The sequence below is a fragment of the Chrysochloris asiatica genome, unplaced genomic scaffold, assembly GCF_000296735.1.
Source record: "Chrysochloris asiatica unplaced genomic scaffold, ChrAsi1.0 scaffold00074, whole genome shotgun sequence".
Lineage (NCBI taxonomy): Eukaryota > Metazoa > Chordata > Mammalia > Afrosoricida > Chrysochloridae > Chrysochloris > Chrysochloris asiatica.
In genome coordinates, this window is record NW_006408592.1 from 1,315,729 (window position 1) to 1,332,592 (window position 16,864).

Below are 16,864 nucleotides of genomic sequence, written 5' to 3' on the forward strand. Positions count from 1 at the left end.
TTGTTCAAACAGAACATGGGAACACTGAATGGTTTAAAATTAGGAAAGATGTGCAACAGGGTTGTATTCTTTCACCATACTTATTCAACCTGTATGCTGAGCAAATAATCTGAGAAACTGGGTTCTATGAAGAAAACATGGAATCAGGATTGGAGGAAGACCCATTAACATCCTGCTATATACAGATGCTACAACCTTGCTTGCTGAAAGAGGACTTAAAACATTTACTGATGAAGATCAAAGAGCACAGCCTTCAGTATAGATTGCATCTCATTGTAAAGAAAACAAAAATCCTCACCACTGGACCAATAAGAAACATCCTTGTCAATGGAAAAAAATTGAAGTTGTCAAAGACTTCATTTTTCTTGGATCAGCCATCAACACTCATGGAAGCAGCAACCGAGAAATCAAATGACGTATTGCATTAGGCAAATCTGCTGCACAAGACCTTTTTAAAGTGTTGAAGAGCCTAGATGTCAGCTTGAGGACTACGGTGCACCTGACCCAACCCATGGTATTTTCAATAACCTCATATGCATGTGAAAGTTGGACAGGGAATAAGGAAGATCTTTAAAAAACTGATGCTTTTGAATTGTGGTGTTGGAGGAGAATATTGAAAGTACCATGGGCTGCCAAAAGAACCAACAGATCTGTTGGAAGAAGTACAGCCAGATTCCTTGGAGGCCAGGATGGCCACATTTTGTCTGTCATTCTTAGGACATATTTTCAGGGGGGACCAGTCACTGGAAAGGGATATCATGTTTGGTAAGGTGGAGGGTCAGAGAAAAAGAGGAAGACCCCCAGCGAGATGGGTTGGCAGAGTGGCAGCATCAATGAGCTCAAGCGTGGCAACAATTGTGAGGTTGACCCAGGACTGGGCAGTGTTTCATTCTGTTGTTCATAGGGTTGTTATGAGTCGGTACTGACTCGATGGCACCTAACAACAACAAACATCTTTCTGGTAATCTCTGCTTTCAGTGAAGATCCATCTTACCTCAGCAATGGTATATCTAGTTCTACATCCTCTTCTGAATCTATCTTGAGTTTCTGGCAGGTCCCTGTTGGTATACTGTTGCAACCATTATTTTATCATCTTCACTTGCATGTGATATTAATGATTAATGATATTTCTATGATTTCCACATGGCATTGGATCACCTTTCTTTGGAATGGACACAAATATGGATCTCTTCCAATCAGTTGGTCAGATAGTTGTCCTCCAAATTTCCTGGCATAGATGAGTGAGCTCTTCAACAGTGACTGTGTGTTCCTTCCATCTTCTTTTGATATTTTCTGCACCATTCATTATTTTGCCCTGGAATCCTTCAATACTAAGAGTCAAGGCTTGAATTTTTTCTTCAGTTCTTTCAGATTGAAAAATGCTGAGCATGTTCTTCCTTTGTGGTTTTCTAACTCCAGGTCTTTGCATATTTCATTATAATACTTAACTTTGCTTCTCAAGCTGCCCTTTGAAATTTTTCATTAATCTCTTTGACTTCCTCATTTCTTCCACTAGCTTTAGCATCTCTGTGCTGAAGAGCAAGTTTCAGAGTCTCTCTGACATCCATTTGTATAATTAACTAATTATTTTTAAAATGGGGGAAATGATAGGTGCTGCAGGACAGGAAAATGCTGTTAGAATTTAGACTCGAGGATAAGAACTTCCAGAAGGGAAAGCTTCATAGAGTAAGATACTTTTGAACTGTTATTTGAAACGTAATTTGGATCAAGGCAATAAAGGGAATGAGGAGTAAAGCAACATGTAGCCAGGAAAGTACAAAACATATACGAGATTGGTGGTGGTAGTTGTGTGCTCACAAGTCGGTTCCAATTCATAGTGGCCTTGTACAGAGTTTCCAAGGTTGTAAATCTTTATCAGAGCAAAAAGCCTCATCTTTTTCCCTTGGAGCATCTGGTAGATTTGAACTGCTGACCATGCAGTTAACAGCCCAATTCATGAAGGGGAAAAATTCAAAGAGCAAATTGGGCTTAGACCATGGAAGGCCTTGAATGGTAGTTTAAGGTACTTGAGCTTTATTTTATAACCATTAGAGGCTTGGGAACAAGAAGGTGATAAGTCTGTGTGTGCTTTGGAAAAATGAAATACAGTCGAAAGAATCTAAGTGTAGAAAGACCAGTTCATAGACCACTGCAGTGCTCCAGCAGGAGATGGATAGCCTTGAAGCAATAGCAGTGGGAAGGAAGGTCATGGAAGAGATATGAAAAATTATGAAGAAAGTAAATTCAACAGAACTTGATGACCCATGGCTCTAGTTGACTGATTACAGAGAAGAGTCAAAGAAATTGGACATAAGCCAGGTCAGAAAAGACTGAAGGAACTGTGAAACTGGGGCCCTTGGTCACCCTGTAGGTCTGGAATTGACCTCACCCTTGTGGCTCAGTTTTCAGCCTAGCAGTATATATGTATATGGGCGGGGGGGGGGGGGCCATCATGCCTAGTGAGGTACACTACTTCACAGATGGTCAACCATTTGAGATCCAAAGGACAGCAGTTACCTAAGGATGAAATTCAGAAGGGCTGGGAAAGAAAGTGCAGTGGAAACAAGAATGACAAGGAGGAAGCAGGATAGCTGGTGTTACCTTGAGAGAATTTAATCATTGAAACGAAACCAAGTTTATGATTTGTTGAATGTAAAACTGATGATCTGCTCTGTAAAGCTTCACTGAATTCACAATAAAAAATTTTGGTTGTTTGTTTTTAAATATTGGGTCTTTGTTTCTTTATTCCCAGTGTGCAGCATTGTATCCACATGAGTTGAACTGAACCCATGGGCACCATGGTTGGGACCAACCAGTACATGCATTGCTCAGAATTAGCCTTCAGTCTTGACCCAAAGCCAAGTTCCAATGGAGGAATTTGTGGCCCTGTAAACTTAACTCCACTTAAGAGATGGAGGGAGCCAGCAATACTGAGTAGCTTGGGTTGATTTTCCCTAACACTGGCCTGTAAATGATTTCACTGTCCGTCTCAGGGATTCTTTTCAGTCCAACATTCAAGACTCTTCACAGTCTGATTTCTGTCTGCATTTCCATTCTTTTCTATAACTTGCTCCTCATTGTTGCATAGACACATCCTGCTGCCACACACATCCTGATCTCCCTCCTGGTTTGCAATTTCCCTTTGCTTCAAATGCCTTTGCCCTCACCTATGTGTGTCCCTGGCAGGTTAGTGCACAGAGTCGATTTGAACCACAAGATCTGTAGTTCAAGCTCACAGCTGCTCCTCAGAAACCCTTTACAGGGTCGCTATAGCTGGAACCAACACAAGAGCACTAAACAACAACAACAGTGTGTCCCCATAATACCTATCTGTCTAAACTCTGCCCGTTTTCAAGGTCTGGCAGGTGTGTCCCCTCATCCATGCAAAGTTACCTTAATCACTCTCCCTTCTCTCAGTCTCTGCTATACTTTGTGCTGCTTTGCCTTACACTTTTCTTGCAGAATCGTAGCTGTCAATGTACATGTTCCCTGTCCTTATAGCCCACTAGTTCCTTAAGGGCTGGATCCATGCCTACTTGTTTTGACAGATGATCAAATTGAAGCTCCTTCCACTAGTATCTAGCACAGTCTCTCATGCAAGTAGGTGCTTGAGAAATGATTATGAAATAAATGAATATCATCATTACCCCAAACTTCACCAAATAATCATTTACCAGAATATAAAAGATAACCCCATTAGAGTTTGAGAACCCTCTTAATTTCAGGTAAAAAGGTTACCCCTGCAAATGTCAAAAGGAGCTCTTGTTCTATGGAAATTGGGTTTATTATATCCCAGCACTAGACTGGAGAGCATTTACACTGATCTCAAACCCTGAGGCTGTAACAGCAGCAGGAACACTTGTTTATATTGCCTTTCATTATGTCCTTTCCCCATCCCAAGTCCAAATCTTAGGTTGACAGTGCCTGCTTCATTTCTTTGACAGTGAATGTCTGGTTGTGGTTTCCCTCTGGCTGTTTTAGGAGCCCCCGCACCCAGCCTCAGAATGCAGGGAAGGTATGTCTGCAATCATGTCTCCTCAGTATGATTTCCCACCAGCCTGGCAGAGAGAGGAGATGGGTGAGAAAAGGATTGGCCTTCTACAGCTAAATGAGTCCTTTGACCTTATTCCAGATAAGATGCTCGTCTTCCAGCAGTCAGTGGGCGTCTAGTTGTCAAACCTGATGTGCTCAGGCTGTTAAGCTGAACATTTTGTTCCATGAGATACTGTTCCTGACTAATGGTACCCCTGCTGTGTTTTTTAGGCTGTGGTGGTGACTGATGGAGAGCGCATACTGGGCTTGGGAGACCTGGGCTGTTACGGCATGGGCATCCCTGTGGGAAAGCTGGCCCTTTACACCGCGTGCGGGGGAGTGAACCCACAGCAGTGCCTCCCTGTCCTGCTGGACGTTGGCACCAACAATGAGGTAACACCCTGCCCAGACCTGGAGCCCCGGGGCCAGCAGTAGGCAGCTGGAATGGGGGAAGGGCCCTTGTAGTCCCTGGATGGTGCAAATCGTCAACATGCTGCTGCCGAAAGGTTAGAGGTTCAAGTTCACCAAGATGTTTATGATCTACTTCTGAAAAATTCATCACTGAAAACCCTACGGCACACGGTTCTACTTTGACATACATGGAGTTACCATGAGTTAGAAGTAACTCACAACAAAAGATTTTAAAAGATGTTGCTAGAAGTTTCAGGGCCGGGATCCTAACACACACCTGTTCTTTCTCTCCATACCATACCTCCTATCTGGATTTCTGTTGTTTTATAAGTAGAGATACTGTCTTGATTTTTAGAATTTTTTTATTACTAAAAGAACATTAAAACATTCTTCAGCATTTTTAAAGGAAATGAGATTTTTGCCCTCAATGCTGCATTTGTGTTCCCTCCACTGTTTTCTTATGCATACACATAAATGTAGTCATTACCTAACTGTCATCATAATGTGCCCATAAATTTTGTTCTAATTTTTTCAATTAAAATTATTTCATGAACACTTTCTCTTCATTTATTTAACAAAGTTTATTGAGTATTTACTAGGTGATAGATATTCTGCTAGGCATGAGAAAGATAAATTATTAGAGTCAGGCCTGGTTAGAATATTCTAGTTGCCAGTGTTTCAACATTGTCACCTAATTTATCATGTTAATAGCTAATGTGCTATATATACTCATATGTCTGCTCCTCTGCTTGAGGTTTTAGGTCTTTATAAGCCCCTCTTTCTCCTGGGTCTGCTCCCTCCTGTCAGGGTGGCTGCTCCACAGAGCAAGACTGAGAGTATCCCTCAGCTGAGGAGACAGAACATGCCCCTGACCAGGTCTGGTCACACTGCAGGAATGCGAGCAGGTTGCTTTCCCCATGTATGGAGTAGAGCACTGTGCCTGGCATAGTGATAGGCCTTTATGTGTTTATCTCATTCAGTTCTCAAAACCATATGAGACATTCTCCTCTTTTTACAGATGAGGAAACTTAGACTGCAGTTTGTTAAGCTACTTACTTCAGGTGTATCAGAGCTGGGATTTGAACCCAAGTCTTTCTGACTACAGAGCTACTTTGGTTCAGCATGACTCACTGCTCCAAGGAAACAAGGTTTGTTGGAGACTATGTAATCAAGGCTGAGAAAGAAGGGGGTTCAAATAGTCACACTCCAATGGACCCTTAATAGAAAGTCAAAGTGTATTGATGCTTTTGCAGTGCAAATGCTTTTGCTGGACTGCTAACTGGAAGGTTCAAGTCCACATAGAGAGGCTTCAGAAGAAATATCTTTGGAAATATCAGCCACTATAAGTTCTGTAAGCCACTATAAATTGGAAGAAGTGCAGCCAGAATGCTCCTTGGAGGCGATATGGCCAAACTTTGTCTCTCATTTTTCGGACATATTGTCAGGAGGGACCAGTCGCTAGAGAAGGATACCATGTTTGGTAAGGTGAAGGGTCAGAGAAAAAGAGGAAGACCCCCAGTGAGATGGATTGGCAAAGTGGCAGCATCAATGGATTCAAGCATGACAACAATTGTGAGGTTGGCCCAGGATCGGACAGTGTTTCGTTCTGTTGTGCATAGGGTCGCTATGAGTCGGTACCGACTCGATGGCACCTAACAACAACAACAGTTCTGTATTGTTGTTGCAGTTGTTAAGTGCCACTGAGTCAGTTCTGTATAGGGTTTCTGAGGAGCAGCTGATGGGTTTGAACCGCTGACCTTGCAGTTAAGGGTCTGTTGCTTATCCTATAGCGCCGCACCAGGAGTCCAAAATTCTATATAGCACAATTCTAACCTGACACACATGGGGTCACCATGAGCCAGAATCAACTGAACAGCAACTGGCTTTGGGGTTTTATTGATGCTGTTTACATCATCTTTTCACTCCCCAGAAAGCTGAGCCGCCTCCAGGCCCGGTTTCATAAACCCAGGACACAATAATCCAGTTACAAAGTGACGAGCATTAGGAAGATGGTAATCTAATGGATTCACAATGTGATCTTGCATTATGCTGCTGCTGCTGCTGCTACTACTATGTGCTATCTATCCAGTCCCCACTCACAGGGACCTGCATAAGGTATGCAGGGCTGTCAGTCTTTACGGGAACAGAAAGCCTCATCTTTCTCCCATGGAGCAACTGGTGGATTTGAACTGCTGACCTTGTGGTTAACAGCCTGATGTGTAAGCCACTACACTGCCAGGGTTCCCTTCACACACTATAGTTTAAAAAAAATAAAATCCATTTGCAGGATGTTTGCCTAGAAGTCTTGGGGCACATCCATTGGTCATTGCAAGTTAGCAAGTTAGACCTATAGAAGAGAGAGACTCGACCTTGCAGCTTTCATCTCACAGGTCTTTAAGAGAGGGTGTGTTGTGAAGGGTTTCTTTATCAGAATAACTATCCATATATATGTATGCCTCTTTAAAATCTCCTGAGGTAAGAGGAGCTTTAATCAGAGTCAAAGAGAACAGCCCTCCAGGTTTCCTGTTGAAGGAAAACATCTGCTGTCTACAGCTCTGAAATTCTGAGTCATTTTTACCTGCCAACACCAAGGAGGTTTAGAAAAATAAATGTGTGGGGCAGTGATCACATGAAGAAGGAACAACTGTGATTAAGTTCTTGAACCAAGGGGACAGGGGAAGTTATATGGAGAGCAGGCATGCACTCAGCCCTTCATCATGACTGTCTGTGGATTGGTTTATGTGGTCACAGACTGTCTAAAATGGCCGTGGCTGTTCTGTGACATCTGGTTGATTATCACTCATAGTGATCCTTACCACAGAGTAGGACTACCCATAGGGTTTTGTAGGTTATGATCTTTCCAAGAGCAGATCTCCAGGTCTTTTCTCCCTCAGAGTGGCTGTTGGGTTCTAATCTCGTTCAGTTAGCAACTGAGCACCTAACCAGTGTGCCACCAGGGATCCTCTGTCTGAGCTTCAGGAAGGGACCTGAAATACTATCCAGTTCACTGTTCTAGTTTACAAAAGGAAATAGAGGTTCTAGAAGGGAAATGGCTTCTCCAAAGATTGACTCAAGACCCAGTGTTCTTCCCACTCTGCTAACAGTTCTGTGAGTGGCGTCACAGGCTTGTATTTAATGTGACTCTCATGAGCCTTAGAGGTCTTCTCCTGGAAGAAACCTTGAGCCTCGGTGTTCACATCATAATGAGATGCTATGGTGAAAGTTTTTGTGGAGTCCACTAATGATGAGTGAGAGATGCCCAGCTTAGTTCAGGATATAAATAGGAAAAAATTATCAACAGAGCCTGATAAACGTTGCCCTAGAGTATGGTCTTGAATTGCTGAGGTAACATGGGTTCAGTTCAGGCAGAGCTAAGTATTAAAGGTTTATTTCCATCTTAATAAGATTGCCATTACTTCAATTAATAAATTTTCAGCTTTCTCTGAATGATGCCTTCTGAGGCACTTACTCTCTATACATATGGGCTTGATTTACCCCAGGGGTTGATGAGTTTCCAAAAAAATTAATGTAGTCATTACATGCAACCCCAGTCAGGGGAAGTGCACACTGTATGTGCAGCGTGAATCCAATCTCATGGCATCCCCAGATGCTCTCTGAGTAAGATTTTAGTGTGCTTGTTGCTATACAAGATAAATATTTTTCCAGGCCAGAGAGTTCATTTGTCTCCCAGCTTAAGTCCAATACACAGTGATATGGGAAGTGAAGAGAGGGGAACCTTTTTGTTTTCCATGACATTTTGTCCAAGAAAAACCTTAGGAAGGCAGAGCTGGGCAAACAGCCAGAGAGGGCATATTTAACTCTCTAATTCCCACAACAAAGGAGAAAGTTCTATTCCACCTGCCTCGGATAAATACTTGAGCCTAAAATTATAGTCAGAGACTTATTTCGTTTCAAAGGGAACTAATTAACTAGCAATGGGAAAGATTTAGTCATTCAGGTAATATTTAGGTGCCAGGCACCCCACTTGGTAAGAGGGCTCAGAGGTTAGTGAGCCTGGCCTCAGCCCTGGAGATGCTCCCAGTCCATGGAAGCCTTAATTTCCCCACTATTGCTCCTAACAATTTGCTGTGTGTCCTTGGGCAGCTCATTGCACCAAGTGATTTCTAAGACCTTTGCAGTTCTGAATTCTGCATGTCCTTAGCCCAGTCCCATAACTCATGCAACTCACATTAGTAAATGTTTTGTTTTTTTCCTTAAATATTTCTTAAGGGTCTAACTTACGTTGTTGTTAAGTGCTGTCGAGTTGGTTCCAACTCATAGTGACTCTATACAGGGTTTCCAAGAAGCAGCTGGTGGGTTTGAACTGCCAGCCTAGTGGCTTGTTAGCACTGTATACATCTCTGTGGAGACAAAGATGGATGAAAAGCAAGTCTTTTCCTCAGTGTGACATTGTTGTTGTTGCTATGTGTCTTTGAGTCGGTTCTGACTCATAGCGACCCTGTGCACAGCAGAAGAAATCACTGCCTGGTCTTGCGCCATCCTCACAGTTGTTACATTTGAGCTTATTATTTTTTGCCCCCATGTCAATCCATCTTGTTGTCTTCCTCTTTTTCACTGATCCTCCATTTTACCAAACGTAACATTCTTCTCTAGGGACTGGTCCCTCCTAATAACAGGTTTACAAAATGAGAGATGAAGTTTCACCATCTTGGCATCTAAGGGGCATTTTGACTGTACTTCATCCAACACAGATTTGTTTGTTCTTCTGATGTTCTATGATACTTTTAATATTCTTCTCCAATATCATAATTCAAATGCATTGATTCTTCTATGGTCTTCAATATTCATTATCCAACATTCACATGCATAAGCATGGATTTAAATGCCATGGCTTGGGTCAGGCCCACCTTAGTTCTCAAACTGACATCTTTGCTCTTGAACACTCTAAAAAGGTCTTTTGTAGCACATTTGCCTAAGCAATACATCATTTGGTTTATTTTCTCTCCTTTTTTGGACGTTGTTGTTGTTGTTAAGTACCATGGAGTCGGTTCCGACCCATAGCGACCCTGCACAGGGTTTCCGAGGCTGTAAATCTTTACAGGAGCAGAAAGCCTCATCTTTCTCCCACGGAACAGCTGGTAGTTTCCAACTGCTGACCTTGACATTGGCAGCCTGACTTGTAACTACTACGCTACCACAGAAATTAATTTTCTTACAATTTAGAAGGCTAGACTTTAAATTCCCTGAGGCTTTAGCGAAAAGTACTTCCAGACTGGTTCTGGGAGATTTTTGTCTCTTTAAAATTGTGTTCCTTTGTTCCTGGGTGATTCTCTTGTGACTTCTTTTTGCCCCTGTTGGTAGTTGCTTGTCTCTGTGTCTGATGCTGTCGTTGACTACTTCCACAATCACTTCCATGAGCAGTGATTGTGGATTCAAGCAAATTGAAGCCTTTGACAACTTCAAACTTTTCTCCATTTATATGACGTTATTTATTATTACAGTTATGAGGATATTTGTTTTCTTTACATTGAGATGCCGTTCATTCTGAAAGCTGTACTCTTTGATCTTCACCAGTATTTTAAGTCCTCTTCACTTCCAGCAAGCAAGGTTGTTAACCTCTTCAAATCACTGGTAGTTAATGAGCCTGGGTCCAATCCTGATGCCACATTCTTCGTCATATAATCCAGTTTCTCAGATTATGTGCTCAGAATACAGAATGAATAAATATGATGAAGGATACAACACTGGCACATACCTTTCCTGATTATAAATCATTCAGTATCCCCTTGTTCTCTTTGAATAGACCTCTTGATGTATGCACAGGTTCCTCATGAGCACAATTAAGTGATTTGTAATACCCATTCTGCACAATGTTATACATAGGTTGTCATGATCCATGAAGTTGAAAGCCTTTGCAGTCCATAAAACACAAGCACCTTGCTCTTATTCTCTGCTTTCAGCCAAGATACATCTAATGTCAGCATGTTCTGAATCTAGCTTGAATTTCTAGCCATTCCCTGTCAATGTACTATTGCAACCATTTTTTAATTATCTTCATCAAAATTTTACTTGTATATGATGTAATAGTATTGCTCAATGATTTCCATATTCTGTTGGGTCACCTCTCTTTGGAATGGGCATAAATATGGATCTCTTCCAATCAGTTGGCCAGGTAGATGTCTTTCAAATTTCTTTGCATAAATGAGTGAGCACCTCTAGTGCTGCATCAGTTTGTTGAAAGATTTCAATTTGTATTCCATCAATTCCTAGAGCCTTGTTTTCTGGAAATGCCTTTAATGCAGCTTGCACTTCTTCCTTCAGTACCATCAGTTTGGGCTCATATGCTACCTCTTGAAATGATTGAACATCGACCATTTCTATTTTTATTTTTTTAAATGTTTTATTGTGAATTATGTGATAGTTTACATGGGAGAACATTAGTTTTACATTCATCCGATCATATGTCATTTCATTGCCATGGTTACAATCCCCTGCATGTATCATCAACCAACCAAAGGATATACCCTACAAACCTGCCCCCCAGTCATCAGCAAACAGCCCCTCTCCCTCTCTGGGTCTAAAGTCCCCAGCTGCTCCATCTCTCCATCTCATCATCTCTGCCTCCATCTCTGGCATCACTGCTTCTTTGGGTAGGGTCCTGCTCTCCGCTCTTCTCCCTTGATGGTCCCAGGGACCTCCGCTCCTGGACTGCAAAGTTAATCACTCCCCTCCTTTTGCTACAGAATGTGTACCTTTACATTTCCAACTCTCACAATCAGTCCTAATAACAATTATTCACTATTGTATCACAAGAGACCTAGCCGCATTTCCTTTCATCAGCCCTGCCTAGACATATTGGATATTACTCAGTGGAGATTCCACCTTACTCCATGCCCTCGGGATCTAGGTTCCCTCTTGAAAACTTGTAAGCCAGTCACTTCTTGCCTTTGTAGCTCTCCCACTTTGGGTAGCCAGTATCCAAGTTGCCCATCCCTGTCTACCAGTTTATGGAGGAGGTGGGAATGATCCTTGCTGTAAATATTTGTTCCCTCTTTTGAGCTACTGCATCCATAAGTGTAGGACAAGTTCATCAAATTGTATCAGATTACTCTTTTTTCCTTTTCTTTCTTCTTCTGGTTGAGCTCTGATCATCCAGTCATTGAAGTCAAGTTTGACCATTTCTTTTTGATACAGTGATTCTGTGTATTCTTTCCATCTTCTTTTGATGCTTGCTGAATCATTCGATATTTTGCCCATAGAATCCTTCAGCATTGTAAAGTCGAGGCTTGAATTTTTCCTCAGTTCTTTCAGCTTGAGAAATGCTGAGCTTTTTCTTCCCTTTTGGTTTTCTAACTCTAGGTCTTTGCACATTTTCTTACATTACTTGACTTTGTCTTCTCAAATTTTTGAAATTTTCTCTTCAGATCTTTGAAATTTTCTCTTCAGATGTTTGACTTCTTCATTTCTTCCATTTGCTTTAGCATCTCTACACTGAAGAGCAAGTTTCAAAGTCTCTTCTGACCTCCATTTTGGTCTTTTGTTTCTTTCCTGGCTTTTTAATGACCTTTTGCTCTCTTCATGTGTGACATTCTGGATGGTCTTCAGTCATTAGTCTCTAATGCATCAACTCTGTTCTTGAAATGATCTCTAAATTCAGGTGGGATATACTCAAGGTCATATATTGGCTCTCACGGACTTGTTTGAATTTTCTTCAGCTTTATCTGAGCTTAGGAGTAATTGATGGTCTGTTCCACAGTTGGATCCTGGCCTTGTTTTGACTGGTGCTATTGAGGGTTTAATGGTCTTTTCTCAGAGATGTTGTCAGTTTGACCCCTGTGTATTCCATCTTCTGAGGTCCACATGTGTACTTACCATTTATGTTGTTTAAAATAAAAGGTATTTGCAATGAAGAAGTCGCTGATCTTGCAAAAATCTATCATGTGATTTCTATCACCAAGACCGTATTTTCCTTCCTGTTTGTTTCCAACTTTGTCATTCCAGTCACCAGTAATTATCAAGGCATCTTGATTGCATGTTTAAGTAATTTCAGATTGAAGTGGGTAATAGATTTTTTCAGCTTCATCATGACTGGCTTTGGTGGTTGATGTGTAAATTGGAATAATTGTATTTAGTACTCTTCCTTATAGGCATATAGATATTATCCTGTCACTGACAGCATTGTACTTCAAGATAGATCTTGAAATGCTCTTTTTGATGATGAACGGGATGCCATTCCTCTTCAATTTGTTCCAGGAGCTGCTCAGAGACCCTCTGTACATTGGCCTGAAACATCAGCGAGTGTGTGGGAAGGAGTATGATGATCTGCTGGATGAATTCATGAAGGCCGTGACAGAAAAGTAAGTGGGTGTGTCTATTCCTTTTGAAAGAGGACTATTAGCTAAAGTCAACATTGGTTCTGACAGATGCATAAACAAGGCAATAGATGCATGATTTTCGGGGTGGTCTGAAAATTAAGACTTGATCCCATGTGCTTGGAAACCTCAAAGCCGAATCAGCTCCTTCTCTGGAAGGATCCTTAGGAGTGCAGAGGGGAAGAGAGTTGGTGGCTGAAGACTCTGTGATCTGAGGTTAAGAATCTGGTATACCTGTAGGAAAAGCCGTTGATCTGAGCTGTTCTGGGTGCTCAGCATGAATAGGGATATTGCAAGATAGTGAAGGAAAGAAGTATGCCTTTCTGACAAAAATGGCTTTGGAAGGCAGCTTGCCACATTAGTCATCATTTCTTACCTCTAAGTGGGGACCAGACAGTGTTAATGAGCCACTATAGCATACCACACAGCTTCTAGACCCACGGGATTTATGAAGTGTCATAATACAGATTGGGGTGTATAAATCTGGCAACTTCTGCCCCCCTTGTCTGCCCCATCTGCCTGTCATTACGGCCACGACTCATTCTGTCATGACGTCAGGCCAGTCTATGGTTCCAGCGGCTCAGTGGGCCTCTGTAGGCTAGCTTCCCTTCTCACTTGAAAACCACCAGCCATTCTTGCTGAGCATTAGTGCTCCTACAGGTGATGGCAAAGTACATCCTTGCTGGAGCTCAGCCACTTGAACCAGAGCTTGTTGTTGTTGTTAAGTGCCATCGAGTCGGTTCCGACCCATAGCGACCCTGTACAGGGTTTCCAAGGGTGTAAATCCTTACGGGAGTAGAAAGCCTCATCTTTCTCCCGCGGAGCAGCTGGTAGTTTCGAACCGCTGACCTTAAGGTTCGCAGCCCGATTCGTAACCACTACGCTACCAGAGCTCCTTTGAACCAGAGCAGTGGGTTGGAAAGAGAACTGTTCTGACCATTTGTTGTTGTTGCTCTTAAGTGCAATTGAGTCAGTTCCAATTCATAGCAACCAGTATAGGGTTTCCAAGGAGCAGCTGATGGATTTGAACTGCCAACCTAGTTGTTAGCAGTCTAGTGCTTATCCTACAGTGACACACCAGGACTCCATGGCAGCAGATAAAGTCTAATTTGGGTTGACTTTTTGAGTAGGTGGACAGGGTTTGACACCTGACACCAATATTTTCCAGGTCTGTGGCATTAGGCAGCTTGCTGAACTTTTCTGAGTCTTGGTTTCCTTATCTGGGAATAAGAAGAGTGGGTTTTTATTGTTGTGTTTTCATTTTTGTTTTTAAGAAGAGAGAAAATAACTTGGTAGTTGTATGCCAGTGGAAATATTCTTGTAGAAAAGGGGGAAATTAATGATGGTATAAGCAAGAGGGCCAGGGGTCTAGTGGATTCCTGGAGAGTTAAGTCTTAGACACAAGCACAGAAATTCTTGCACAGTGACAGGGAAGGCAGGATACTGGAGAAAGACACATGCAGGTTGGCGGGAGTATGTGGGAATTCCCTTCTGATTGGGGCAGGTCATCAACTAAGAGTGAAGACAGAAAAGGGGCAGTGGAAGTTCGGTGACAGAGGAGGAATGACCTCGTTATCTAGGAGAATCACTGGACTAGGGCACTAGAGTTTGATTGTTGGGCAGCTCTAAGGGCCATGGAAGATACTGCTAGTTTTTCTCTAGCCAGGTCCAACTGTCTGAATACAAGACAAGAAGAGGCAGAGTGTAGAACTGGGATTTTGCCAGAGGAGTACAACAAAGGAAGGAAGGAAGAATAGTATTGATAGCATATTTCACAGAGGGATTACAATGATGGGTTATGAAGTCTGTGCTGGGTAAGAAGTAAAATGAGGTCATGATGGAGGCGGTTTAAGCATTGTTGAATTGGGTACTAGATGGAAGGACCTGGAAAGAAAGGAGCTGGAGATCAGAGAGTGGGGTGTTTGAAGCTGAGTGCTGGTATGTGACCGCCAAAGAAGCTGATGCAAGGGTCAACTGCATTAATAGAAGTATAGCATCTAGGCTAAAAGGAGTCCCAGTGTACTGTGGGTTAAGTGCTAAGCTACTAGCCAAAAATTGGGCAGCTGTTCAAACCCACCATCCACTCTGTGGGAGAAATATGAGGCTGTTGACTCCTGTAAAGATTTATAGTCTTGGAAACTCCATTGCCATTGTTAGGTGCCATTTAGTCATTTCCAATAGACTAACATAATAGAGAGACAATATGCACAACAGAAAGAAACACTGCCTGGTCCTATACCATCTTCACAATAGTTATTACATTTGAGCCCATTGCTGTTGCCACTGTGTCAGCCCATCTTGTTGTGGGTCTTCGTCTTTTTCACTGATCCTCCACTTTACACGGTGTGATATCCTTCTCCAGAGATTGCTTCATTCTAATAATACGTCCAAAGAATATGAGACAAAGTCTCACTAGCAGGGCTTCTAAGGAGCATTCTAGCTGTACTTCATCCAACACAGATTTGTTTGTTCTTCTGGAAGTTCATGGTACTTTTAAACACCATAAATTCTCAAACACCATAATCAGAATGCATTGATTCTTCTAGGGTCTTCCTTATTCATTGTCCAATGAATATGAGACTCTTGAAAATACCATGATTTGGTACAGGCCCACCTAAGTCCTCAAACTGACAGCTTTGCTCCATAACACTCTGCAGCACATCTGCCTCATGCAACAAATCATTTGATTTCTTGACTGCTACTTCCATGAGTGGTGATTGTGGATGTAAACAAAATGAAGTCTTTGACAACTTCAAACTTTTGTCCATTTATCATGATGTTATTTTTTGGTATAGTTGTGAGGATTTTTCTTTTCGTTACACTGAGCTGTAATCCGTACTAAAGACTATAGTTTTTGAGCTTCATCAGTAAGTATTGTAAGTCCTCTTCACTTCCAGCAAGCAGTTTGTATCCTTTTTGTTAATGAGTCCTCCTCCAATCCTGATGCCACATTCTTCTTTTCATAATCCAATTTCTCAGATTATTTGTTCAGCATACAGATTGAATAAATATGGTGAAAGGATATAACCCTGGCACATACGTTTCCTGATTTTAAACCATTCAGTATCTCCTCGTTCTGTTTGAATGACTTCCTCTTGGTCTATGTACAAGTTCCTCATGAGAGCAATTATGTGTTCTGGATTGCCCATTCTTCACAATATTATCCATAATTTGTTGTGATCTACATGAGTGAAAGTCTCTGCATAGTCAATAAAGCACAAGCAAATATCTTTCTAGTAGTCTTTGCTTTCAGCCAATATCTATCTGACATCAGCAATAATATCCTTCGTTCCACATCCTCCTCTGAATGCAGCTTGAATTTCTGGCAGTTCCCTATCACTGTACAGTTGCAGCCATTTTTTAATTACCTTCAGCAAAAATTTATGTGCATGTGATATTAATGATACTGTTCAATGATTTTCACATTCCATTGGATCACTTCTCTTTGAAATGAGCACATGTTTGGATCTCTTCCAACAAAAGAGTTCTATTCTTTCTTGAAAAAAAATCTTCTTCCCAGATGGCGCATCGGGGAGATGTGCAGTGAGGAGCTCCATCAGCAACAGCACAGAATACCGGACCAAGCAGGCTCGGGATGGCGCTAGAACTCTGAACCACATATAAAGGAATATTTAGAAGCTTGGAAGGCTTACAGCTAGGGGAATTTGTAGCAGAATCAAGAAATCCACTGCTTTCTAATTCAAGATACTCAGCTGCTCCCTGAGCCACCATCTGGGAGAGACCAAACGGGAGAAGGATCAGAACAGCCATGAACACCTGACAGAACCGTGAAGATACAAGTGTGGACATTCTTTTTTTGGTATCTATTCATTGGTCTCTCACTGTTTGCACACCTCCATTCTGGTGACTAGAGAGGGGGCCTGAGCGAGTGGACACCTCACATGCACCCCTGGAGGGTTCTACTATGCATGTGAACAGATCTCCTAGAAATTTAAAGTGACAGTTTCCACTTAAAACCAAACAGCCACCACTTGTCTGTCAGTTTGTCATACTGTGGTGGCTTGTGAGTTGCTGTGATTCTGAAAGCTATGCCACTGGTATTTTAAATACCAGCAGGGTCACCCATG

At 42.0% G+C, this 16,864-nt stretch overlaps 1 protein-coding gene across 1 annotated transcript in view; it reads left to right on the top strand.

The window, feature by feature from the left end:
• ME3 (malic enzyme 3, NADP(+)-dependent, mitochondrial) overlaps positions 1-16,864 on the top strand; it is a 246,164-nt gene that overhangs the window by 164,339 nt on the left and 64,961 nt on the right. Inside the window, exons 5-6 of the mRNA XM_006864954.1 lie at positions 4,264-4,425; positions 12,658-12,761. Coding sequence (XP_006865016.1) covers positions 4,264-4,425; positions 12,658-12,761 — 266 coding nt within the window. The remainder of the gene's footprint in view (positions 1-4,263; positions 4,426-12,657; positions 12,762-16,864) is intronic.